The sequence below is a fragment of the Sorex araneus genome, chromosome 2 (assembly GCF_027595985.1).
Source record: "Sorex araneus isolate mSorAra2 chromosome 2, mSorAra2.pri, whole genome shotgun sequence".
NCBI lineage: Eukaryota > Metazoa > Chordata > Mammalia > Eulipotyphla > Soricidae > Sorex > Sorex araneus.
In genome coordinates this window covers 54,471,149-54,498,460 of record NC_073303.1, presented here as the reverse complement: position 1 = coordinate 54,498,460, position 27,312 = coordinate 54,471,149, and the positions used below count along the sequence as shown (strand labels likewise).

General features: G+C 58.6%; 1 protein-coding gene across 1 annotated transcript in view; it reads right to left on the bottom strand.

Moving 5' to 3' along the window:
- RGS20 (regulator of G protein signaling 20) overlaps window positions 1–27,312 on the bottom strand; it is a 46,340-nt gene that overhangs the window by 3,406 nt on the left and 15,622 nt on the right. Inside the window, exons 2-4 of the mRNA XM_055129021.1 lie at window positions 12,726–12,877; window positions 4,145–4,231; window positions 2,955–3,189 (exon numbers count right to left, since the gene is read on the bottom strand). Coding sequence (XP_054984996.1) covers window positions 2,955–3,189; window positions 4,145–4,231; window positions 12,726–12,877 — 474 coding nt within the window. The remainder of the gene's footprint in view (window positions 1–2,954; window positions 3,190–4,144; window positions 4,232–12,725; window positions 12,878–27,312) is intronic.

Here is a 27,312-nt window from a genome sequence, read left to right as displayed (position 1 = left end):
CTTGTCGGGGCTCCAAGGCCCCAGGCCCGGTGGACTGTAGGCTGGCACAGAGCCTGCTGCAGGTGTGGAGCTGGTCGCTGGCCACTCGGCTCTCCTGTCCCGGCCGGCTGGCTCCGAGGGCAGGGCCGAGGCTGGGCTCCACCCTGCTGGCCCCAGCTCGCCAGAACCCAGCCCGGCTGTGAGTGGGCAGTGCAAATGTCCGTGGGCTGGTGTGCACGCTGCAGGCGCGGCGAGGCTTCCTGAGCCGTCCATAGGCCGACGCGCCAGGCGAGCCCTGCCCGGGCTCTGCCTCTGTGGTGCCCCTGTGCCGGCCGTCAGGAGAGTCCCTCAGCCCGCCCGGCCACGGCGCCCACTGCGTGCACTGCCACAGTTTCTCTTTTCCCCTCGGGGCTTTGGGCGGTGAGTCGGGTCACACCTGGAAGTGCTCAGGGCTTGCTCCTGGCTCTGTGCTCAGGGAAGACTCAAGGTGGACTCCGGGAACCCTGTAGGGTGCTGGGATGGAACCCGGGTTTGCTGTGGGCCAGGGAGGTGCCACCTCCCCACACTGGCCCGCCACTGGATCCTGGTCGCCGTGCTGCCCAGCCAGTGACCTCGGGCCCGTGGACAGTGCCCGTCACTTCCTGTCGCTGTGTCCAGCATCTCTCCTGAGCACTGCCCTCTGCTGAGGGACGCCTCGGAACCATCCCGTCAGGGGAACCGGCGCCGGCCGCCAGGCTCCAGGGCCAAGCCAGACCTCACAGAGTGACGAGTGGAAACACGCCCCCAGTGTCCCTGACACCTGCCATCACACAGGCTACGCCTCACCCTCCGGAGAAGGCGCAGGGCTAGGAGCACCGAGGAGGGGCAGAAGAGACTGTGGGGATGGCCACGGCCCTCTGCCCACTGCTCCCTCAGCTCAGGGGCTGCCCTGTCTCAACGGTGGATGGAGACAGAGACCCTCCTGCTGGTGGCTGGCCCCCAGTTCATGGATATGCCAGTGTCTGTGCCTGTGCCCCTCACAGCCGTCACAGCCGTCACAGCCCCTCACAGCCATCACAGGCCTCACAGTCCCTCACAGCTCTCTCAGCCCTCACAGTCCCTCACAGCCCCTCACAGGCCTCACAGCCCCTCACAGCCCCTCTCAGCCCTCACAGCCCCTCACAGCCCCTCTCAGCCCTCACAGCCCCTCACAGGCCTCACAGCCCCTCACAGCCCCTCTCAGCCCTCACAGCCCCTCACAGCCCTCACAGCCCTCACAGCCCCTCTCAGCCCTCTCAGTCCCTCACAGCCCCTCTCAGCCCTCACAGCCCCTCTCAGCCCCTCACAGCCCTCACAGCCCCTCACAGCCCCTCACAGCCCCTCTCAACCCTCAGAGCCCTCACAGCCCCTCACAGCCCCTCTCAGCCCTCACAGCTCTCACAGCCCCTCTCAGCCCTCACAACCCTCACAGCCCCTCTCAGCCCTCCTAGCCCTCACAGCCCTCACAGCTCTTACAGCCCTCATAGCCCCTCACAACCCTCACAGCCCTCACAGCCCCTCTCAGCCCCTCACAGCCCCTCACAGACCCTCTCAGCCCTCACAGCCCCTCTCAGCCCTCACAGCCCTCACAGCCCCTCTCAGCCCTCACAGCCCCTCTCAGCCCTCCTAGCCCTCACAGCTCTCACAGCCCTCACAGCCCATCACAGCCTTCCCAGCCCCTCACACCCCTCTCAGCCCCTCACAGCCCTCACAGCCCCTCACAGTCCCTCATGGCACTCATGTCCCTCACAGCCCTCTCAGCCCTCACAGCCCCTCACAACCCTCACAGCCCTCACAGCCCCTCTCAGCCCCTCACAGCCCCTCACAGACCCTCTCAGCCCTCACAGCCCCTCTCAGCCCTCACAGCCCCTCACAGCCCCTCTCAGCCCTCCTAGCCCTCACAGCTCTCACAGCCCTCACAGCCCATCACAGCCTTCCCAGCCCCTCACACCCCTCTCAGCCCCTCACAGCCCTCACAGCCCCTCACAGCCCCTCATGGCACTCATGTCCCTCACAGCCCTCTCAGCCCTCACAGCCCCTCACAACCCTCATAGCCCTCACAGCCCTCAGAGCCCCTCACAGCCCCTCTCAGCACTCACAACCCTCATAGCCCTCACAGCCCTCAGAGCCCCTCTCAGCCCTCACAACCCTCATAGCCCTCACAGCCCTCAGAGCCCCTCTCAGCCCTCACAGCCCCTCTCAGCCCTCACAGCCCCTCACAGCGCCCAAACAAAATCAAACAAAAACGAAACAAAAAACAGGCATTTCATTTTGGGATCACCCCAAGCCCCTGAGTTTTACATCTGAAGGAACGAAGACTCAGAGACGGCAGCTTGCGTGACTTCACTCCTGCAAGACCATTTCATGACACTAATTTAACAAATCACCCCCGGACACCTCTGCCGTTCAGTGTCAGCCGGCCTGCGCGCCACAGAGGACACAGACGCCGGGCGGGAGGGAGGCCGGCAGGGAGGGCGCTGGCTTCCACCCCCGGCACCGCCTGACGTCCCTGTTCCTGCCAGGATTGATCCCGGAGCACAGAGCCAGGAGCAGCTGAGCACCGTTAAACGAGGCCCCCAAGCAAAAGAACATCCTCCTTCTCCTCATCCCAGTAAAACAGTTAAATCACAACAGGAGGATCATCGTTTAAGAAATACTTCTAGGGGCTGGAGCGATGGCACAGTGGGGAGGGCACTTGCCTTGCACGCGGCCGACCCAGGTTCGATTCCCAGCATCCCATATGGTCCCCTGAGCACCGCCAGGAGTAACCCCTGAGCATCAATGGGTGTGACCCAAAAAGCAAAAAAAATAAAATAATAATAATAATAATAATACTTCTAGAATAATCTAAAGCAGTGGAAGCAGGAAAAATGCATCACTCAGTTTCCTAAGGAACCAGATGGAAGTTATGGGGACTCTTCCCAGAAGCAGGATGCACCCGGCCGCGGCGCACGCACCTCCTTGGGCGAGAGGATGGAGATGTAGTCCTCGTAGATGGCCCTGGCCTTCTCCTCGACGGCGCTGCGGCTGGCCTCCTGCTTCAGCTCCTCGCACGCCATCCAGAAGAGCATGTTCTCCTCGCTGAACTCCGTGCGCAGGAACTCCCGGAACGCATTGCGGCCGGCCGGTGTGAGCATCAGCTGCTCGAACGACTGGCCCCACGCGCGCACCTCCTCCAGGGTGGGGCTCGGGCTGCGGGAGAGGCGGGCCGGCCTGTCCCCTCAGCACGGCCTCCACCTCCCGTCTTTTTAGGCCGGGAAAGTGTGGCCCGGCCCCCGGGCCCCCGGCAACACCGTCCGCACGCGGACACGAGCCGAGCGGGCAGCAACGAAATACTCACCAGGCAGGGCGCGCTCACTCGGGGGGCCGAGCGACAAGCCACCCACAGCGGCCAGCCCTAGCCTGGCCAGCTGCTGCCCAGAACCTGCCAGCCAACAGGGGCGGGGACAGCGGTGAAGGGACCTGCCCAGCCTGCCTGCCAGGAGCCATCCCTGAGCACAGAGCGAGAGCGAGGGAGAGACAGAGACAGACAGAGAGAGGGAGAGAGAGAGACAGAGAGACAGAGAGAGGGAGAGAGAGACAGAGAGACAGACAGAGAGAGGGAGAGAGAGACAGAGAAAAACAGAGGGAGAAAGATAGGGAGAGAGACAGCGAGAGAGACAGAGAAACAGAGAGACAGGGAGAGAAAGAAGAGGGAGAGACAGAGACAGAGAAAAACAGAGGGAGAAAGATACAGAGGGAGGGAGAGAGACAGAGAGAAACAGAGAGAGACAGAGGGAGAGAGAGAAAGAGGGAGACACAGAGACAGAGAGACATAAAGAAAGACAGAAAGAGAGAGGGAGAGGGAGGAGAGAAGGATGAGTAAGCAAGAGGGAGAGAGACAGACAGCAAGAGGAAGAATGAGGGGGAAGGAGAGGGGGGGCGAGAGAGATGGAGGGAGAGGCCGGAGCTGGGACAGAGGTGGGTGCCTGGGCACCATGTGACCCAGGGATCAAAGGCAGGACTCGGGCCCTAACCCCTGTACAGTCTGTCCTGTCTCTAGTTTCTTTAATTCTGGGGCGGGGGGATGACTCGGGGCCCGGGGCCCTTGTCTCTGGCCCCAGCAGCCGCGCGTCTCTCCCACTCCGAGCTGCGGACTGGGTCTCACCTGTCCTCGCAGGCCGGGGGCTCCTCGGCGCCGAGCTCCTGCGAGGCCCTCCCGGGGGGCTGCTCAGCCTGGCTCCTCACGGTGAGGCTGCGGGGACAGGCACGGGTCACGCGGGCCCCTGCTGCGAGGTGGGGGCTTCGCATTTTAATTGTTGGAACTCAGATTCTAACCCGTCTTTTCTGCGTGGGCCCCTTCTGGGGTGCTCAGGTCGGACTCCTGGCTCTGTGCTCGAGGGTCACTGCTGGCGGGGCTTGGGGAGCTGCGGGTGCCGGGCTCAAGCCCTTAGCCAGGTACCCAACCCTAAACTATTTTTTTTTTTGCTTTTTGGGTCACACCTGGTGATGCACAGGGGTTACTCCTGGCTCTGCACTCAGGAATTACCCTTGGCAGTGCTCAGGGGACCATATGGGATGCTGGGATTCGAACCCAGGTCGGCCACATGCAAGGCAAACGCCCTACCCACTGTGCTATCGCTCCAGCCCCCAACCTTAAACTTTTGAAAAAAATTACTTTTATAATGTCAACTTCAGGGGGAGGAGGGGGTGGCACCCAGGCAGTGCTTGGGACTCGCTCCTGGCCCTGTGCTCCTTTAAGGCTACGCTCCCCTGGTTCCTTTCAGCTCGCCACGAGGTTGTGCAGTCACCGCCGTTTAATTTCGGAACATTTTCCTCCAACATTTCTTTCAATCAAGTCCCAAACCTGCGGGCAGCCCCTCCTCATCACCCCCACCCTCTACCTCCACCACCCTGGATGCCCCCAAATCTAGCTGCAGTTCCCCAACCTCCAACCCTGAATCTACCTGCGGTTCCTCACCCTCCAACCCCGAATCTAGCTGCGGTTCCTTACCCTCCGACCCTGAATCTAGCTGTGGTTCCCCACCCTCCAACCCCGAATCTAGCTGTGGTTCCCCACCCTCCAACCCCGAATCTAGCTGTGGTTCCTCACTACCCAACCTGGTGTTTGGTGGCTGGTTCCCTCCCCTGTCACTAGGGCTTTGGGATTTGCAGTGTCACAGCACACATCAGTACTAGATTCCTCTTCACGGCTGAACAGCCTTCCATTGCATGGACAGATCAGTTTTTCATTCATTCGGTTGACGAACATTTAGGTTTCTGCACTTCGGGCTGTTATGTATACTGCACTCTGAGGCCTGATGCAGTTTGTGTAGGTGCCTATCTTCACTTACCCTGGGAGCACAGGTGATGTCCTAAGGTGATTCTACTTTAACTTTTTTGGGTATTTTTTTTTGGGGGTCACACCTGGCGATACACAGGGGTTACTCCTGGCTCTGCACTCAGGAATTACTCCTGGAAGTGCTCAGGGGACCATATGGGATGCTGGGAATCGAACCTGGGCCGGCCGTGTGCAAGGCAAACGCCCTACCCGCTGTGCTATTGCTCCAGCCCTTTTTTGGGTATTTTTGAGCCGCGCCTGGTGGTGCTCGGGCAGACTCCTGGCTCTGTCTCAGGGATCACTCCTGGCAGCTCAGGGGACCATCTCGGGTGTTGGGGATCAAACCCGGCTTGGCCGCGTGTGAGCTAAGAGCTCTCCCCACTGTACTATCACTGGCGGAAATTCCGCTGCTAATGTTTTGAGCCGATCCAAAGCTGCTCTCCAAAGCAGCCACACATCTGACATCCGCAGACACCGTGTTCAGTAAGTTCTCCATATGCTTGTCAACACTTTGTTACTCTTTTTACATTCTAAACACTTAAGCAGCTATGAGGTGACATCTCTCTGTGGCTTGGGCATGCGCTTTGCTAATGACACTGCAGCGTCGTTTCATGTATTAGTAACTGGAACATCTTTGGAGAAACATCTGTTTGGGTCCTTTGCCTTTGAACACTGACTTGCGGGGCTGGAGCGATAGCACAGTGGGGAGGGTGTTTGCCTTGCATGCAGCTGACCCAGGTTCGATTCCCAGCATCCCATATGGTCCCCTGAGCACCGCCAGGGTGATTCCTGAGTGCAGAGCCAGGAGTAACCCCTGTGCATCGGCGGGTGTGACCAAAAAAAAGCAAAAAACAAAATAAAACAAAAAACCAACTGATTTGCTTTTTTATTTTAATCCTGACGGTGTGCTCCAGGCCTACTCTTGGTTCTGACTCAGGGTCACTCCTGGTTGGCCCAGGGCCGTGTGCAAGGCAAGCGCCTGACTGCTGTACTATTTCTCTGGCCCAGTTCGTTTTATTTATTTAATTTTATTTACTTATTTTTGGAGCCACACTCGGTGGTGCTCAGGGGTTACTCCTGGCTCTGTGCTCAGGAATCACTCCTGGTGGGGCTCAGGGAACGGTATGGGATGCTGGAGATCGAACCCGGGTCGGCTGTGTGCAAAAGCACGCTTCTAGTCCTTATTTATTTATTTACTTGCTTTTTGGGTCACACCTGGTGGTGCACAAGGGTTACTCCTGGCTCTGCACTCAGGAATCGCCCCTGGTGGTGCTCAGGGGACCATATGGGATGCTGGGAACCGAACTCAGTTCGGCCGCGTGCAAGGCAAATGTCCTCCCCGCTGTGCTATCGCTCCAGCCCTAGTCCTTATTTTTTGATGTTGAGAGTTCTGTACATTCGAAGGCTATTACTTTCAATGTTAAATATTTTGGGGCTGAAATAGACTGTGCAGTTAAAGTTTGTTGTTTTCCTTTTCCTGTTTTTGTTTTGTTTTTGCTGGGGGGGGGGCAGGGGGAAGGGTTGGAACAGTCCCGCTGTGCTGAGCTGGCTCCTGGCTCTCTGCACGGGGGTCACTCCTGGCGGTACTCGGGGCCCAGCCCAGTGCCGGGGTACTGGGGCAGGGTCAGACAGGGCGTGGCCGCATGTACAGCAAGTGCTTAACACCCGCTGGACTCTCCTGCTCTCTCTCCCCCTCTTCCCTCGAACCCTGAGCTGGAATCGGGAGGAGGACGCTGTCAGTGGACACATCAGAGTGGGAGTTCAGAGATAGTTTAGTGCCTGAAATCCGCTCTGAGCACTTCACTCTGGTGTAGCTGGTAAGATTCACCTGCGGGAACACTTGGTTTCATGGAAGGCGGCCGTTTCCTGGCAAGAACCCACGAGCGCCCGGGCAGGGATGGCATGGGCAGGGTGCAAAGGCAGACGGTGGCCCTGCGTGTCTCGCCCTCGCGCCCAGCCCGGTGCCTCTGTTCCCCACGGCAGCACAGCGGGTGTTTACGGTTGACGCTGAGTTTGCAGCATCTTCCATTGTCATTATATTATTATTATTATTATTATTACTGTTGTTTACTCCTTCCCTTACGTGCCTCCCCACAACGTTCACGGCATTGGAGAGGAGCCAACCTGTTGCCAGCGCACTTGCTTCGTGAGTCTCCAGGCACTTCCGCGTGGGCAGCCCCGCTGTCCTTTAGCTGCCGTCACAAAGGCAGCCTTCTCGCTGCTGTCTTTACGCCGGGGCTAAGGAGCTTCAGGAAATAATGGCTTCTTAAAGCACAAATAAGGAGGAAAACAAACTCTGGAGGCGCCTGGATGGTGTTCTCGCTGCAGGGACACTAATTCTGCCTCTCTTTCTTTAATACTTTAAGACTTTCTTTGAATACTGTCTCTTTCTTTCCAGGTTCCTCTTTTGCAAGGAGACAACATCGCTACCCAGGGGGTCTGAGAGAAGCCAAGAGAAAAGAAAGGATGAAGCCAAGCAAGACCCGTAAGAAAGGGGGCATTGAAGCGTGAGCTCAAAAGTGCAGTGTGCACTCAGCTTGCACATTTTTCCATATCTTCTTTTAAGTGGGAAAATACTTAAGGAAATAATGTTCTTAAGAAAGAACATATGCTAGTGCCTCTTTTTTTAAACTACAGTTAATGGTTGTTGTTAAAATGGACCGAGAGGATTTCAGTAGGGTCACAGTCGTTGCTCCCCGTGCGTGTCTTGGTCGGAGCCAGGAAAGGGGCCTTGCCGTGAGATAGTCTGGAAACTTCTGAGTGACGCGATGGAGCTCTCCAGCCCTCCTGGGAGGAAACACTTTCCAGGAGACCCTGGGGCAGAACCGTAACACAAGCGTTTAAGAAAACTGCCACCAGCCTCTCTGGGGACACTCTGTCATCAGGGCCCATCGAGAGGTCAGCGGGGAGGGGCTTGCCTTGCTCGCCACCCGCCTTGGTCTGGAAGGTTCCCTGGGCACCTGCAGGGAACCGTGCCGGGTGCAGAGCCAGGAGGAGTCTCTGAGCACAGCCAAGCATGGCTCAAAGCCAAACCCTCGACAAATGAAAAAAAGGAAAAGGAAAAAGAAAGTTGTAGGCAGCCACTTTACCTTACTGATCTTATCCTGTCCCCATGTGCTTGTCACTAGCTCACCCCATGCCACACCTAGCAAAGGTCGCCACTCCTGCTCTTACTGATCTTATCCTGTCACCATGTGTTTATCACTAGCTAACCCCATGCCACACCCTGCATTTCTATTGGGGGTCTCCACATGCATACTATACCACCTCCTCCCAGCAGGGGGGTATGAATACTGTAACTGCCATAGAATAAAGGCCTTTTCTCCCTCCTCCGGGCTCTGCGTCTGTTCATTCGGCTGCGTCCCCTTCTCAGCCCCACGAAGGGTTCTCCCTGCTGAACAGGACGAGACCTCCACATCGACCTCCCCAGAAAGCTGAATCTGATTTTGTTCTACTGTGTATTATGGATTTGTCTCAAAGTTTGTGGAGGAAAAAAATACTGTAGACTGTGCGCATTCCCTGTGGGTTCCGGAGACAAGAGCATCCCGGGGTCAGTAGTTTCTCAGGGTCCCATAAAGGCGGGCCCTTCCCCACGGGTGGGCGTGGGAGATGGAGAAACAGATACAGATGCGGCTTCACACGCGGCAACTCCCCACACGTTAGCTATTCTGGCCTGACTTGTTGTTGAAAGCGTTGCGGGCACCTTGAGAGACGATCTGTCTTCCCGTGTCGTTTCTGTACCTTCGGGAGGCGTGTCTGAGGAACGTGCCTGGAGTCTTATTCACACACCGCCAGCGAGGGGCCCAGGGAGAGCCAGGGTTTGGCGGCAGACGCCCGCCGTGCTGTCTCGGGTGCCGGGATCTTATCTTACTTTGGTGTCACTCTCCTGGGGGTCTCCTCAGACCGCCCAGTCTGGGAGTGCAGACCTGCAGGATGCCTGGCACCTCTGGCTTGGTGCTGTCCCCGGGGCTACACCCTGGCAGTGCTGGGGTTGGGGTACGTGGGGGCTGGGTCTGAGTTAGGATCCTCAGTTCATGACTCCAGAGGGAAATGCGGGATGCTTTGGCTGTCATCGCCTTCCTCCCGCCTCAGGCAGCTACGGGTCTGTCTGTCCTGATGGCCGACCTGGGCTTAGCTGACCCCAACATTTCAGGCCAGTGGCCCAGTCTCCGCGCATGCCCTGGTACCCAGCCTGCAGCCGTCACGGTGCACCTCAGCCGTATCAATACTTCCTTTCCCTTTTTCCTTTTGGCTTTTGGGCCACACCCAGTGATGCTCAGGGGTTCCTCCTGGCTCTGCACTCAGGAATCATTCCTGTGCTACTCTGGGGATCCTATGGGATGCCAGGGATCGAACCCGGGTCTGCTGCATGCAAGCGAGCTGTACTACACTTCAGCCCCAATACTTCATTCCGGGTCAGGGTCCAGTAACGCTCCATTACCTGGGACCTTCACACATGACCTCCTCACCACTCGATGAACGCAAGGTTCGTTTCCAGTTGGGGTTCGTCAGAAGCCAGCGGCCGTGAACATTCATGAGCAAGCCTTCAGGAGGATGTGTGTTTCAACTTCTCTGGCTCAACACATTTTTATATTCAAATGTATTCAAACTTATGAAAGCTTTTCCTTTTTAAAAATTTTTGCCTTTTCTTTTTAAAAGTGATTCTTCCCAACACCAAGACCTAGAGAATTTATCTTGTGTTTTCTATTCACACGCAGGCCTTGACGCCATCTGGAATTGTTCTTTTTTTTCCCTTTTGTCTTTTTTTGGGGGGAGGTGGGTGGGAGGGGGATTACTTGTTATGTATGATGCAATGCAGAACTATAAATTCATTTTTGGGTTTTATTTTTTTCGGGGGGCACACCCAGCTATCAGCTCAGGGCTTCCTCCTTGCTCTGTGCGAGGGATCACTCCAGGTTGTGCTCTACTTACCGCAGGGGGTGCTACGGACCGACCCGCTGTGCTATCGCTCCAGCCCTAGACTAACTTTTCGAACCCTTTTGTTGTCTTCCAGTAAGTGAAAACTATGTTGTACTTCTGAACTATACATGAATGCCACTAATTTTGTTTTTAAAATGTTCTTATCATCTGTTTCTAAAGTGTAGACAGTTCATTGATTCATCTATCATTTATACAAGATTAGTGACACTTTGGATTTACATTTTTTTAGCAGAAAATTGAATCTCTATAATCTCTTTACTATGAGTGTTGTTATATTCATTGTGGTCTATTATTTTTCACCTGTCTTCTGTGATTATTTCCTTTTTTTTTGTTTTTTTCTTTTTGCTTTTTGCGTCACGCCCAGTGATGCTCAGGGGTTACTCCTAGCTCTACACCCAGGAATTACTCCTGGTGGTGCTTGGGGGACCATATGAGATGCCGAGGTTCGAACCCGGGTTTGCCGCATGCAAGGTAAACGCCCTCCCCATTATGCTATTGCTCCTGTCCCTGTGATTATTTTCTGAGTTCACCTTTTTTTTTTCCCCACTCCTGAAGTTTATCCTTTCTTTCTGGGGGGACGGGGCGGGCCTATACTTGGTGACCCCAGGGCTTGCTCCCGCCTCTGTGCTCAGGGATCACTCGTGGATGCCCGGGGGCCTCTGGGTGCTGGGGACTGAGGCAGGTGGCAGGGCAAGCACCCTGCCCGCCGTCCTGTCTGGGCCCTCCCTCCCGCTTCTCTCCACTGCCGCTGTGTGAGTCACAGGACACACAGGGCCCAAGGCAGTGTCACGCCGCTTCCGGAGTCAGAGGGGGTCTGGGGGGGTGCCTGCCGGAGTCAGAGGGGCCTGGGGGGTGCCTGCCGGAGTCAGAGGGGCCTGGGGGGTGCCTGCCGGAGTCAGAGGGGCCTGGGGGGAGTCAGAGGGGGCCTGTGGGGGAGTCAGAGGGGGCCTGGGGGGTGCCTGCCGGAGTCAGAGGGGGCCTGGGGGGGGGCCTGCCAGAGTCAGAGGGGCCTGGGGGTGCCTGCCGGAGTCAGAGGGGCCTGGGGGGGAGTCAGAGGGGGCCTGGGGGGGAGTCAGAGGGGCCTGGGGGGGAGTCAGAGGGGGCCTGTGGGGGAGTCAGAGGGGGCCTGGGGGGTGCCTGCCGGAGTCAGAGGGGGCCTGAGGGGGGCCTGCCAGAGTCAGAGGGGCCTGGGGGTGCCTGCCGGAGTCAGAGGGGCCTGGGGGGGAGTCAGAGGGGCCTGGGGGTGCCTGCCGGAGTCAGAGGGGCCTGGGGGGGGAGTCAGAGGGGGCCTGGGGGGGAGTCAGAGGGGCCTGGGGGTGCCTGCCGGAGTCAGAGGGGCCTGGGGGGGGAGTCAGAGGGGGCCTGGGGGGGAGTCAGAGGGGCCTGGGGGGCCTGCCGGAGTCAGAGGGGCCTGGGGGGGGCCTGCCGGAGTCAGAGGGGCCTGGGGGGGAGTCAGAGGGGCCTGGGGGTGCCTGCCGGAGTCAGAGGGGCCTGGGGGTGCCTGCCGGAGTCAGAGGGGCCTGGGGGGGAGTCAGAGGGGCCTGGGGGTGCCTGCCGGAGTCAGAGGGGCCTGGGGGGGGAGTCAGAGGGGGCCTGGGGGGGAGTCAGAGGGGCCTGGGGGGCCTGCCAGAGTCAGAGGGGCCTGGGGGTGCCTGCCGGAGTCAGAGGGGCCTGGGGGGTGCCTGCTGGAGTAGAGGGGCCTGGGGGGGGGCCTGCCGGAGTCAGAGGGGCCTGGGGGGGAGTCAGAGGGGCCTGGGGGTGCCTGCCGGAGTCAGAGGGGCCTGGGGGTGCCTGCCGGAGTCAGAGGGGCCTGGGGGGTGCCTGCTGGAGTAGAGGGGCCTGGGGGGGGCCTGCCGGAGTCAGAGGGGTCTGGGGGGGAGTCAGAGGGGCCTGGGGGTGCCTGCTGGAGTAGAGGGGCCTGGGGGTGCCTGCCGGAGTCAGAGGGGCCTGGGGGGGGAGTCAGAGGGGGCCTGGGGGGGAGTCAGAGGGGCCTGGGGGGGTGCCTGCTGGAGTAGAGGGGCCTGGGGGGGGCCTGCCGGAGTCAGAGGGGCCTGGGGGGTGCCTGCTGGAGTAGAGGGGCCTGGGGGGGGCCTGCCGGAGTCAGAGGGGCCTGGGGGGGAGTCAGAGGGGCCTGGGGGTGCCTGCCGGAGTCAGAGGGGCCTGGGGGTGCCTGCCGGAGTCAGAGGGGCCTGGGGGGGAGTCAGAGGGGCCTGGGGGGCCTGCCGGAGTCAGAGGGGCCTGGGGGGGTGCCTGCTGGAGTAGAGGGGCCTGGGGGGGGCCTGCCGGAGTCAGAGGGGCCTGGGGGGGTGCCTGCTGGAGTAGAGGGGCCTGGGGGGGGCCTGCCGGAGTCAGAGGGGCCTGGGGGGGTGCCTGCTGGAGTAGAGGGGCCTGGGGGGGGCCTGCCGGAGTCAGAGGGGCCTGGGGGGGGCCTGCCAGAGCGGGGACGGGAGCCGAGGGCCCCCCTTACCAGGAGCAGCTGCAGCAGCAGCACCAGCAGAAGCAGCAGGCGTTGGAGCCCCGGCCGCCCACCGCTTGCTGCCCGGGGCTGGGGTCGGCCGTGTCCGGCGCTGTGGACATCTGCTGCTTCCCGGCCTCGGCGAGTTCGGGTCCCGCCGGCGGCTGCAACAGGACAGGGGACGTTACTGCCACATCAGTGCCAAGGAGCGGCGCCCCTGGGGAGAGGCAGAGGGGCCGGCGCCCGCCCAGGTGCCCCGACGGACGCCGGGAAAGCTGTTTAGGACCTTCAAACTCAGTCACAGCACCGCCGGGAGGACGCTGGCTTTGCAATCAGCGGCAGACCCGGGTTCGGGAACTAAATCTCCATGCTATGCCTTTACTACGAGTATCGTTAGATCCATCATTTCTATTACCCAGCATCCCTTACCATTCCCCGACCCCCCCCCCCCCCCCCCGCTGGAATTCCAGAAGTGACCCCTGGGCATTGCCGGCTGTGACCCAAAAGGAAAATCACAATCTTCAAATTCAGCTAGCAGGCATTCCACGCGAGCGTCACGCTAGGGCCACGGCAGAAGGAGGCCCTGGCTCGTCTGTGTGACAGGGACAAGCAAACCAAGGGGCCGGGCCGTCTCGGCCGACAGCAGCCCTGGGTGCTGGGGTCCACAGTGAGAGGCCCGGTCTGGGGGGAACCGCACACACTGACCCTTCCTTGCTCCTGGGGGCAGTGCAGGGTTCAAGCACATGGGCGACAAGTGAGGCAACAGCCAGACCACGAAGGATGGGGCGGGGGCGGGAGGGGGCGGGTCCGGAGGGGGCCGGGACGGGGTCAGGCACTCTTCGGGACCGGGTCGGCAGGATCTTTGTGCATCTATACCAGGAACTTTTTTTTACTTCCGGTTATTACTGAGACGCAGTGATTTGCAAAGGTGTGTGCAACTTCAGGCAGACGGTTCCGCACCAACGTCCCACTGCCAACGTCCCACCGCCAGTGTCAGCTCCGCACCCCCACCCCCCACTGGAACCCAGGTTCCCTCCTCACCGCCTGCCCGAGCCTTCGTCTTGTGAGGAATCCCCTTGTGGTTTGGCTCTCCTGCTCTCTGTGGCCGCAGAGCTCCGCCTCTCCCCTGTACCCGCCTCTGCACCCTTCCATCCCGGCCCTCTCTCCCTCTCTGTCCTGTCCTTCCCAGAGGCTGGGCCGAGAGGGATCAAGCTGCCCCTCTCACGCCGCGCACCCCCTCCTCCTGTCACCTGTCCACTACCAGTCAAGAGAGGCCATCCTGTGCATGACCTTCTGGCCCACCGCACTCCACAGGAGACCCTCCCGCCCCGTCTAAGTTGCAGTGACTCCCATGACTTCACCCCCCTGGTGGCTGCATAGTATTCCACTGTGTCCAGGCACCACGTTTCCATGACCTACGTACCTGTCCCCGGACGCCTGGTCTGTCTCTGTACCCCGGTGACTCCATAACCAGAAACCCTTTCCTTCTGTATATTTGGTTTTGTGTCACACTCGGCAGTGCCCTGGGCGTACCCCTAACCTGTGCACAGGGACAGATCCTGGGGGGATCAGGGACGGCACGTGGCTCAGCTGTGTGCCAGGCGCAGCTCTCCTCTCTGGCCCAAAACCAGGAACTTGAATGCTATTGTAGCATATGGTCTCCACTATCATCATCATCTCATCATCATCATCACCATCATCATCATCATCATCATCATCACCATCATCATCATCATCATCACCATCATCATCATCATCATCATCATCAAAGTTACAGGACTGAATTGATGAGTGGAGAGTCCCTGACCCAAGGCACTTTGTTGAGCAGCGGGAACAGACCGGCCCAGACTCCTCATCCCTGACAAACCACCCGCAGGGGTGGCGGCCGCGGGAGAGGTATGGCTCCCTTCAGCTTGCTGCACACCGGTGCCGGGAGCAGTGGCTGGGGTGCGGCTGGCTGAGGGCTGTTGTGGGCTGGAAACGCTCAGAGCGTGGACGGTGAGAGGGAGGTGGCCCCTTCCCAGGCCCGGGCTAAGCCCGAAGGGCGAGAGCAGCTGCTCCCCGGGAACCTCCGTGGGGGTCACCAGCCGCCCCTGGAGGCGACAGCCCCACCCAGCCCCCCCGTGCTGGTGTCTGCAGTGACCCAGCGCCTTGTGGCCCCTGGGAAGGAGGCACGACCCGCCCCTGGACGGCCACTAGGAAGGCTGAGGCCAGAGGCATAAAGCCCCGAGAGACCTCCGCCCTGAAAGCTGATGCCTTCCTGTCTGCGGTCAAAGCGGGACAGACAAACCGTGCCAGAGCTCCGAGCCACGTTGAAGAGCCGCACACAGGAGCCCGGGATGGAAGCCCGCATCTATGATCCTACTCCCACAAGGCACTGATCTTTTAGAACGAGTCTTACATGTGGCTGGAATTTCTGTCAAGATTATGATTGGGGCTGGATTGATAGCACAGCGGGTGGGACGTTTGCCTTGCACGCGGCTGACCTGGGTTCGATTCCCAGCATCCCATATGCTCCTCTGAGCACCGCCAGGGGTGATTCCTGAGTGCAGAGGCAGGAGTAACCCCTGTGCATGGCCGGGTGTGACCCAAAAAGAAAAAGAAAAAAAAAGATTATGATTGATGTAAGTTTCCTAGTTGATAGATCAAGTCATACTGATGAGCTAAAAAATTGGTTTGGTTCCTCTGGCCTTCCCCCTCCTCCTCCCCTCCCAAAATTAAATTTGGGGATCAGCTTATCTGGGTCCAAATATACTAAGCTGGGATTTTATTTTACTATTATTACTTTTTGTTCACTATTTGGGCCACACCTGACAGTACTCCTGGCTCTGCACTCAGGAATCACTCCTGGCGGTGCTCGAGGGACCCTATGGGATGCTGGGGATCGAACCCGGGTCGGCTCTGTGCAAGGCAAGTCCTGCTCACTGTGCTATCTCTGTAGCCCGCGGCTGGGATTTTAGCTGGGACCACATCATGTGCCTGTCGGTGCCTGCCAGAGGACCGTGCTCAGGCTGGAGAGACAGGCCTGAAGGGGAGACCCCATCCAGTGGGGTTCCCTGAGCACAGACACGTGTGGCCCCCAACGAAAGAAAGAACCTTTTTAAACACGTGCCGCATTAGGGAGGGTTCCTCTGGCCTCCCCTTCTGTGAGTGCTCGGGCAGGAGCGGGAAGGGCTCACGGTCACTGCCGGCACTGCAGGGGGAGGCGGGAAGGTGCCCGTCCCCGAGGGACCCGGGGACACCGGCCCGAGCACAGCTGCGTGCTGTGGGCCCCGGGGAGGCAGAGGGATCCCCTCTGGGTCCTGGGGCGCAGGAGAACTGTGGGAGCATCACAAACTCCCTGCACCTGTGCCCTGCTCGGACCCGTGTGTGGGGAGGGGCCACACGGGGGCGCCGTCACTGACGCAGGACACTGTGCCCGCGTGCGCTGACTCACAGGGCCCCCGTACTTGCCGCTTCCTTTTTACCTTTCAGGGAAGCAAGGGCGCTGGTGCGCAACAGCACTTGCTAGGGAGACGTGAAGGAGAGAGAGGAAGGGGGGGAACCGGCCTCAGGAGAGAACGCCGGCGTCTCCAGGGTGGAGACAGGCAGAGGCACCGAGAGGAGCGAGTGACACGCGTGTGCGAGTAAGAAGAGGGGCTTGGAGGATCGGAGCGCTCACCACCTGTGCTCAGGGTGACCCCTGGTCTGTGCTCAGGGAGCCCGGTGTGGTGCTGGGACCAAGGCAAGCACCCTAGCTGTTGGACTATATCTTTTTTTTTTCCTTTGGGGGGGGTCACACCCGGTGATGCTCAGGGGTTACTCCTGGCTCTGCACTCAGGAATCACTCCTGGCCCTGCTGGGGGACCAGATGGGATGCCGGGGATCGAGCCTGGGTCGGCCGCGTGCAAGGCAAACGCCCTCCCTGCTGCTCCGGCCCCCCAGTTGTACTGTTTCTTGTCTCAATTGTTTTCTAACAATTATTGATGCAACCGACCTCAATTTTAAAAAACTATCCAGATGCTTCTCCGAAGAAGACATGATCAGATTCGTGATGTCGGCAGGTTTCGGGGTCCCCCTCTTACCAGCCAGAACACACGGCATCTTCCCGCCAGGCAACGTCCACTCAGGATTCCTTTCTGAAGGAGAGCGGATGAGTTTCCCACCAACATACTTCTCATGGCGAACTTTTTCCTTACTTTTTCCTTACTTTATTTAAACACCGCGATTTGCAAAGTTCATAATCTAGTTACAGGCATCCAACGCTCCTGCACCAACCCCACCGCCAGCGTGACCCTCCCTCCACCACTGTCTCCATTTCCCCACCCACCCCGCAAGTTGCTGCCTTGGCAGGCCCACAACCATTTCTCTTACACTGTTTGTTCCAACTAACTGCTATGGGATTTTATATATATATATATATATATATATATATATATATAATACTTCAGTGAAAGAAAATTTGTGAAAACCATCATCACTCAGTGCTCGTGTGCGGGTTTACCGAGCTGCCTGTTGCGTGGAGCCGTCTGAGCTTTTGTTTCTGTTTGCGGAGCCGAGGGGGCCTCTGTGCCCCCCGTCCAACTGGGCTTCTCTGCGGAATTCGCCACAGCCTCTGGGCACGGCAGGCCAGGGGACGAGGTTACGTGGTGGCTCTGTGGGGGGTTGGTGAGGCTGCTGGGGGTCTGGAGAGGGGGAGGCTGCAGCCCCCACTGCGTGGAGACTGCTGTGCCTCCAATTTCCCATCAGTCTCTGCAGAGGTCAGTGGTGGGGCCCTTTCCTCCCTTCTCCGGGGGCACCCCGGAGTTTTCAGCTAAATGCAGTTTTCAACCTGTGAATTTTAGCAGCTTGGCCTGCCACTCTTTCGAGGTTTAGTTGTGGATTTGTGACGCTAGGCCAGTGGATGAGTTTACCTATTCCTGAATATTCTGTACATCCTTTTCTGTTGCTGTTGTCGATGTGACGCCACCTTCCCCGGCAGGCGTTTTAGACTACTAGTTTGGAGTATAAGAAGGTTCAGGGTATTATACTTAGGTAGAGCCCACTCGGCCAAGGACCTCCGGAACCCAGCCACAGCCACGCTCAAGGCCCCTCTCCACATGAACCGGCAGAGGAACCCAGGTGTGGGGGACCTGGGGCTGAGATCTCCAAGCCTACTTGGATCGGGACTGAGTCTCTTCCGCCCAGATCCCCCATTTTCCAGTAGCTAGGCGGTCACACCCAGAAACTGCCCCTGGCGCCATGTAATCCCACCAATGGCCGACATCCAGAGACTAGAAAACCAAGCTCCCGGAAGCTCCCGACATCTTATAGCCTAGTTCTCCCTCTCGGAGAACCTGGCAAGCTACCGAGAGTTTCCTGCCCACATGGGAGAGCCTGGCAAATTCCCCATGGTGTATTCATATGCCAAAAGCAGTAACAATGATGGGTCTCATTCCCCTGACCCTGAAAGAGCCTCCAATGCGGCACTGTTGGGAAGGATGAGTAGAGAGAGGCTGCTAAAATCTCAGGGCTAGGACGAATGGAGACATTGCTGGGCCTACTTAAGAAAAACGACAATCACGGGATGATGATGATGATGATGATGATGATGATGTGATGATACTCGGGTTTCCTGTTGTTTCCCACCCCCAGCCCCTTCTGTCTTCCTGTTGATCATCTAGTCAGATGATTATAATAACCACCACACCTGTCTTTATGCATTCTGTGGTTTTCTAGGGTACAAAGATCTTTTCTCCCCTAGGTCTTATTTCATTAGACAAAAGTTCAACAAATATTGGAGTGACTGGAGTGATAGTACAATTGGGGGGGGGTCATTTGCCTTGCATGCAGCCAACCCGGGTTCCATCCCCCGCACCCCATAGGGTCCCCTGAGCACCGCCAGGAGTAATTCCTGAGTGCAGAGCCAGGAGTAACCACTGAGCATCGCCTGGGTATGACTAAAAAACAAAAACCAAAAAACCAAACAAAATACACAAAACCCACAAATAATAGGAAATAGCAACATTGAGTGATGCCACAGCGGGTAGGGCATTTGCCTTACGGCCGACCTGGGTTCGATTCCTCCGCCCCTCTCGGAGACGCCTTCCCGCTGTGCTATCCTTCTGCCCACCGTCGTTGGCACTTGAGCATGGAGAGTGTCAACACTGCACAGGTACTTGCAGGCTGCAGGCGTTTCTGAGAGGACGCGGCCGTGAAGCAGCCCTCTCCTTCCTTCAGACACGGGAGCCGAGTCCTTTTCTCTCGTTACTGGTCACCCTACGCGGGGCAGCTCGCCCTTGTCAGTGCCCGGGCCTGAGGGGTGTGGCGACAAGCTCTGAGACTGCACAGGGTGGCAAGGGCCAGCGGGGGCTCGCAAGCCCGAGGCTATGGGGGTCATGCCAGTCCCACCCACATGTGTGCAAGGGGGTCTTGGACCCCTGATGCCACAAGGGCACGGCAGTGCAGTGCAGACACCGCACCGAAAAGGTGAAACCTCCCGTGCACAACAAAACTGAAGAGCTGTGTGAGCACCAAGCCAGGAGTGTGGCCCTCGGTGAGCACTGTGTGAGCACCCAGAAACCCCCGCAGCAAGACGGCCAGATCACAAGCGAGCACCCCACGAAGGGGTGCAGCTCCTGGCCGGCACCACGGACAAGAGGATAGCACCACCATCTGATGGGCGACTTCCGTGGGAGCAGCACGGGCAGGCACACGCGGGACCCCTCCTGCCATGGATCACGACCAAAGTGTACATAAGCACATGGACACACACACACGCATGCACACAGACATGTACACATGCATGCACACACGCATATGGACATGCACATGTGTATGCACACGCACAAACACGGATACACGCACACACATACACACATGCACATGTACACATGCACACACATGTGCACACATGCACATGCACACACAGATGCATGCACACACATGCACGCACACATGCACATGCACACGTACATGCACACTTGCACACACACGGATACACGCGCACACACAAATACACACATCGTACACACACATGCACAGTCTTCGGGCATCTAGGCAAAGTCCCCCAAAATCTTCTCACTTGTTCTAAAAGTCAGCTTTGCTGAGCACTCAAGGCACCCAGGGAACGGTACGGGTCAAGACGCCAAACTCGGTGAGTTCTGCAGCCACCACCGTTTTGGGTTGCTCTAGGGGCCACTCCCACAGTGCTCAGGGCTGCTCTAGGGGCCACTCCCGCAGTGCCCAGGGCTGCTCTAGGGGCCACTCCCACAGTGCTCAGGGCTGCTCTAGGGGCCACTCCTGCAGTGCTCAAGGCTCCCTCCTGGCCCTGCTCTCAGGGAGGACTCTGGCGGGACTCGGGGTGTTGAGACCGGCTGTGTGCAAGGCACGGGCTGTACTGCTGTGGCCCGTCACCACCATTTTTTCCCTTTTTCTTTTGCTCTCTGGGCCACACCTGGCGGTGCTCAGGGGCTACTCCTGGCCCTGCACTCGGGGACCGTCCTGGTGGGGCCCAGGGGATTGACAATACTTGGTGCTGGGGATCGAACCTGGGTCGGCCGCGTGCAAGGCAAGCGCCCTCCCCCGCCCGACCGTTCTGGCCCCATAAATGTATTCCTGTGTTAAGTAATCCTCACCTTATTTGGTATCTCTTTGAGTCGGGAGATAATTATTCTCTTATTACACTGTTATAATTGATTTGGTTACACTTTATGAGTTTTCAATCTATCATGTATTTTCATGAGAACTATTTTTTCCTGACTATTTTCAGAAGCCTGTGAGATACCTGGAAATGCCTCCTTGACTAAGCTTCCCATTTCTCCTCTGATTTCTGTTCTTTTTGTCATTTCTTCTCATCTCGAGTCAATATGCACTTTCTCATTTCCCGGACCAAACAACAACAACAACAACAAACTCTCCCTCAAATTTCAAAATGACGGGAACACAGCCACGAGTGGCCCTGCAATTCTCAGAACAAGGTGCTTTGAATAATGTATGCGTGTTTAAAAGAGGAACTGACTAATGAGAGTTGCATACTGTCACTACATTTTAAGAGAATAAGTAACTAACCCTAAAAACACATGGAACAAATGCCAACTATTGATACACTTTAAAAATACGCAATTGGCACAAATGTTCCTTAAGCTGGTTCTTTCAGGCAGGATGTAATGAGCCAGACTAGCATCTGGCGGTTAGCTGCTTATTAGTTAATAGCATTGTTGTTTATTAATCTGGGCCTGAGGCCACGCCTGACAGTGCTCAGGGGACCAGTGCTGTGGCAGATCGAACCCGGGGCCTCCTGCGTGCTGCCAAGCCGTTGCCCACCCGCCAGCTTCATGCTTCTGTGTCTTGTCTCGTCAAACGGGTGGAAGAAGCCACACCTGTGTTTTCCCCAATTTTAGCATGAGCACTGCTCTGGGACAGCGGGGGTTGGGCCACTGGCCCCTGAGATGCTTGAGGTAGCCCCCGAAGCAAGGCCAGCGGCTTTGTTCTGTAATTCATGGTCTTTCTGAGCAGCCCGGGGAAAGGGGAATAATGCAGGTTGGCAGCTTATTAGCATCAGCTCCCGCGCGCGAGAGGCAATCCCACGCGCGCCTGGCGCCCCCGGCTCCGGGGAACGTGGCATTTAGAAAATTCTCTCCAAGTGCAAGTCAAAGTCAGGAGAAACTCTCATCTCGATCAGAGCTGTTCACAGCTGCGATAAACACCCCACGGGAGTGGGGGTGGGGTGGGGGGGGGTGTAGCATTAGCGCAGAGAAGGGGCTCCTTGTGAATCCAAAGCCTGCGGGCTGGATTCCATCAGGAGCTGTTTACGGCTCATTAGCCTCAGACACTGACGGTGGCCATTAGTGAAGTCTGTGTCGGCAAGATGAGAAACACGCAGTGCTGCAGGGCGAGCTCGATACCTGAGTCCCCGTTCCAGGAGATTCGAGGGAGCCACAGACTCTGCAAAGGAGCACTGAGCAGCGACCAGGGCCAAAGGCCAAGCCGTCCCCGGGACTCCGAGGAGAAGGGCCCTGTCCTGGGGGCTCTGCGGGGCCCAAGGACCTCAAGCTGCGAAAGGGACCAGGAAGGATGAGTCCAAGCAACCCGACCCAAACCCAACTCACCGCAACTTCTCCACTGTCGCTTCAGCAAACTGCAGCTCCCCCCAGGTTTGTTAGTTTTGAGGGGGGGTGGGGGTTTCCTCCTGGGGGTCAGGAGGGCGTGCTGCCCGGGAGCCTGCTGGGGGCTGCGTGAAGCCGCCTCTTTGCCCTGTGCTCTCTCGGGCCCCGCCCCTGCTTTGGGCAATGCAGCTCCTGAGAGCGCCCAGCCCAGCGTCGAGCCGGCCTAGGCACCTGCTTTATTGACTTCGCTTTTACCAGCTACCGAGAGTGTCCAGCCCGCACGGCAGGCCCTGGCGAGCTCCCCGGGGCGGATTCGACATGCCAGAAACAGTAACAACAAGTCTCACAATGGAGACGAGACTGGTGCCCGCTCGAGCACATCGATGCTCGACAGTGCGACAGTGCCTCAGTGCTGCTCTTGGCTTAGGGGATCACACGCAGCGACACCCAGGGCTGACTGCGCGGAGGACTGACTTACCCCAGGGCATGAGGGGACAAACCGGGCCCCACTCGCTTCCCCGGCCTAGACGCTGGCTCACTCTGAGTCCTGCCTCGTGGGCCCTGCGCGGCCCAGCACGCGTCACCGTCCTGCCTCACGGTGAGCCTGACCGCGGCTTCTCCGTCGCCAGCCTCAAACCCTGCTTCAGGCCTGCACGCCCGGCCCCGGCCTGGTCTCACGCAGACGCCACGCCTCACAGCGGCGCCGATGCTAGTGCCCGACATGTAACGAGCCTCACGCCCGGCCTCCAGCCCTGGCTCCTGTACCTTTATTTTTTTTTAAATTAATTTTTAAAAATTGAATCACCGTGAGATAGTCACAAGCTTTCATGTCTGAGTTACAATCACACAATGATCCAACACCCACCTCTACACCCGTGCACATTCCCCACCACCAATATCCCCGGTATCCCCCCCTTCCCCACCCTCCCCTGCCTCCACGGCAGACAATATTCCCCATACTCTCTCTCTACTTTGGGGCATTATGGTCTGCAATACAGATACCGAGAGGCCGTCACGTTTGGTCCTTGACCTACTCTCCGCACACACCTCCCATCCCGAGCGTCCCTCCAACCATCCCTGACTCAGTGACCCCTTCTCCATCCCAGCCTGGCTCCTGTCTCTCAGGATCTGTCCACCTGCCACTCTTTTTTGGTTTTGTTTTAGGGCCAGTGGTGCCCAGGGGCTACTCTGGCCTCTCTGCTTGGGGCCCGTGTGGACTTGGGGGTCCAACCCGGCCTCCCCCACGCCAAGGGCACCCCAGCCTACTGAGCCACCTCTTGGGGCCGCCACCTGTCACTGTGATACTCAGAAGGTCACTGTGAACGCAATCACACGTGTCTAGATGCGAGTGTTTCAGAGCAAACTTTCCGGTCTTCAGGCTCAGGCGTCTCCTGGGCCTCGGCCACTAATGTTTTAAGCTAAAGCAGTGACAGGAAAAATCAGAAAAGGTCGAGGGGAACAGAGAACAGTGTGAGTGTGCCCCCACGCCAGAAAGGCAACGGGCGTAGCCGGGCGAGCACGTGCCTGGCGCCACGTCGAGACACCAGTGGGGAGCCCCGGGTCACTGCAGCCGGGCCGGGAGAGGCCCAATGCCAAGCGCGGACGCGCGTGTAAAGAAACGACAGAGCTGGGGCTGGAGAAACCGCACGGCGGGGCGGGTGCTTGCCATGCGCACACCCGGCCCGGCTCGATCCCCGGCATCTGGTCTGGCCCCTGCACCTGGCCCGGGCTGACTGCTGAGCACAGAGGAGCGAGCCCTGAGCACAGCTGGGGGTGGCCCGAAAGCCAGACCAAAGCCCAGAGAACCCAAGCGAAGCAGAACACCACAGTGCCCATGCGTGGAGGCCGCTCTGCCTCCAGAAAGGGGAGGGCGGGCAGTCGGGCAGTGGCTGGACGGGTCTGGGGAGCCCAGCCGGGACGGACGGACGGACGGACCAGGCGAGACACAGAACCACAACAGGACGGCAAACCTGAGGACTGGCCCACAGGACTGAGCTTCCGGGAGGCGGCGAGGAGGGCGGGGTGGGGATGGGCTCGGGGGGGGGGGGGAGACTGTGGCAGGGGGCCTGCAGGCCGGACCCTCGGGGGCCAGCACCGCAGGTCACGGGGCCTAATGTCAGTCGAAAACCCGAAAAGGAACAGGCCGAGTCAGGGTGAGTCTGGGAGGCCCGGGGGTGCATGGGCTGCAGGGGAGAGGCCGGGGAGCCAGGCGGAGCCCTGAGTCCGGGGGAATCTTCCCTGCGAGAGGAGATTAGTGCCTCATCCCTCACACAGACACCACACACACACACACACACACACACACACACACACACCCACCCCTCTGTGCGGCAGGGTGGAGCTCAAGGGCTGGAGCACTGTCTCCTGAGCAAAGGGACCCCGTCAGCCCCTGGCACTGCAGTCAGCAGGGAGCAGCCCTGGCCCCTTGGGCTGAGAGGGGGGCAGCATGGGGGGCGCTTGCCCCATGCACAATCCCTGGGCACTGCCACGTGTGGCCCAAACAAGAAGGAAGAGAAAGGAAACCCCTTCCTGGGCCAAAGCACAGACACAGCCCTGGCCGGGCAGGGGGCCGTGTGGGCTCGAACCCTGCCCTGGTTCCCGCACCAAGGTCTCCGGGTGGGCGCGCACGCGCACACACACACACACACACACACACACAGACACACACGTGTGCGTGCACGCACACACCCCCACACACATACGCATGCTCATGGGTGGGCACACACACGCACATGCACACACAGACACACATACACACGGGCAGGCACATATGCACATACATGCATGCACACAAACACACTTGGGCACACGCATACACACCCAAGATTAAAACGTGCAATAGAAAGACCGCTTTCTCTGTCCGCGAGCACCGGGCACGCGGGGCCACTCTCCCACCCGGGCCCTCTGCGTGCTGAGCAGGGCCTGCGGCTCTAAACACTCGGCCCGCGGCTGCTGGGACTGGAGTCGACGGCTTCGGGCAGCAGGCGCGGTTCTCTCTCCGCACGGCTCAGTTCTAATCCAGCTCAACACCCTTCCCACCTCAGGGACTTTAGAAGCTTATTTTAAAAACTTCTTCAACCAGCCTGTCAGAGCTGCTTTTTTTCCCTTTTTCACTTGGTGATTAGAAAACGTGGCCTGCCCACTCTTACCACGTCGAGCACGCTGACGGCCTCCTGGACCGGTGCTGGGCCAGCGCGGCCCCGCCTTCTCCCGGTGCCCAGCAACGCCGGCCGTCCCACGCCTCCGGGCTGCTCCCACTCAGCGTAGAGCTCCTGACGCGCTTTCACCCGAAAACACGCGTCCGTTGTTCACTCCGCTTTGGGGGGTCTGGTTTGTTTTGCTTCTGTGCTTGCTTCCGTGCCCTGCCGGGCTCAGGCTTGCTCTGGCTCTGTGCCCAGGGGTCGCGCCTGGCAGGGCTTGGGGCCCCTACGTGGGCCGGCTCCAAGCCGGGCAGCCAAAGGCCTTCCTTGCCGCCTGACCTCTGCAGCCCTGGCTGCGTCTCTCTCTCTCTCTCTCTCTCTCTCTCTCTCTCTCTCTCTCTCTCTCTCTCTCTCTCTCTCTCTCTCTCTCTCTCTCTCTCTCTCTCTCTCTCTCTCTCTCTCTCTCTCGGAGCCGTGCCCCGCCTGCTTGTGCGGGGCTGACGCACGTCTGGGCTCTCCTCCCCGAGTGGCTGTGAACGGAGCTTCTGCAGCCGCCCAGAGGGGACTCTCGTGGAGCCGTGTCTCCGCTCCCCGCGGGCGAGCACGCGAGCACAGGCCGGGCCGGGTGAGAAACTGCCCTTTGGGGGCTGCGGTACCCGCAGGGCATCAGCAGCCTGACGGTGCCTGCAGGCTTCCCGACGCCCCAAAACTGCCGCTGTGCCTCTGGCCAGGCCCTAGCAACTCAGGACCAGGTTTCCCGAGAGACTGAACGGCCCAACGTTAGGTCGGCCACGAGTCACCTCCAGCTCAGCTGTACAAGCTCATTTTCCGGCCTTGCTTCCGAGACCCGTAGGTAAGTCTCAAAGGGGAACAAAAGCCGCAGTTAATCTCAGAAATCACCGCCATACCCCCGGCCTGACTCCACCGTCTCAGGACGGACCTCACCAGGATACAATCTGCTGGAAATTCGGGCATGTAGGCTTTGTGACTGAAATCTCCGGGCTTTCTCGGGTTGGGTGGGCTACCTCCCCCCACCTCCCTGTGTTTCCAGAAGCCACGGCAGTCACATCCACACTCCAAAGCGGTCACCCAGTTAAACAGGTACTCTAGCCTCACCGTCCCGGTACAAGCACTGCACACCCTGAGGGGGGAAAGAAGGAAAGAAGGAAAGAAAGAAAGAAAGAAAGAAAGGAAGGAAGGAAGGAAGGAAGGAAGGAAGGAAGAAAGAAAGAAAGAAAGAAAGAAAGAAAGAAAGAAAGAAAGAAAGAAAGAAAGAAAGAAAAAAGAAACTGCTTTTCCCCAAGTTCACCGCTGTGAGTGGGGTGCTGCCTGCCTGCCCCACCCCCCCACTCCCCGTCCTCGCTGGAGGGGCTGCCGGGGCTTGTTTGTGGCCACTCTCACAGGTACACGGCAGCCCCCGGGGACGGAATTAAGTCTTCCCGAATGAGGAGAAACACGGGGCATGGCCGCTCAGGTGCAGCTGCCCCTGTTTACCTCCGCGACTGAAGACACGGGGGAAAACCTACTTGGTCCCCGCCTCAAAGCAAGACGCCGCCAACAGGGAGCTCCCCCGACTGTCAGAGGGAGAATCCCCATCATCGTGCTCAGTGGAATGAGTCAGAGAGGAACAGACAGACACAGAAGGACGCACTCATCTGTGGAATGCAAAGTAACAGGATGGGAGACTAACACCCAAGGATAGTAGAGACAAGGGCCGGGAAGATCTCTCCACAGCTTGGACGCCGGCCTCGCATGCTGGGGGGAAGGCAGCTCAGATGGAGAAGGACCACCCACTAAAGGGTGCTAGGAGGGCCCGCTCGGGGTGGGAGAGGCAGGTGAAAGTAGACTATAGACCAAACACAATGGCCACTCAACACCTCTACTGCAAACCACAACACCCAAAGGAGAGAGAGCACAAGGGAATGCCCTGCCACAGAGGCGGGGTGGGGTGGAAGGGACGGGGTGGGGTGGTGGGAGGGATGCTGGGACCATTGGAGGTGGAGAATGGGCACTGGTGGAGGGATGGGCACTCGACCACTGTATGACTGAACGCAAGCACGGAAGTTTGTAAGTCTGTAACTGTACCTCACGGTGATTCACTAATAAAATTTTTTTTTCCTTTTTGGGTCACACCCAGCAATGCACAGGGGTTACTCCTGGCTTTTCACTCAGGAATTACTCCTGGCGGTGCTTTGGGGACCATATGGGATGCCGGGGATCGAACCCAGGTCGGCCACGTGCAAGGCAAACGCCCTACCCGCTGTGCTATCGCTCCGGCCCACTAATAAAAATTTTTAAATAAATAAATAAAAGAATTTCCACGATCGTAGATAGGGCAGGTAGGGCACTTGCCTTGCATGGGGTCACCTGGGTTTGAGCCCCGGCACCCCCCAG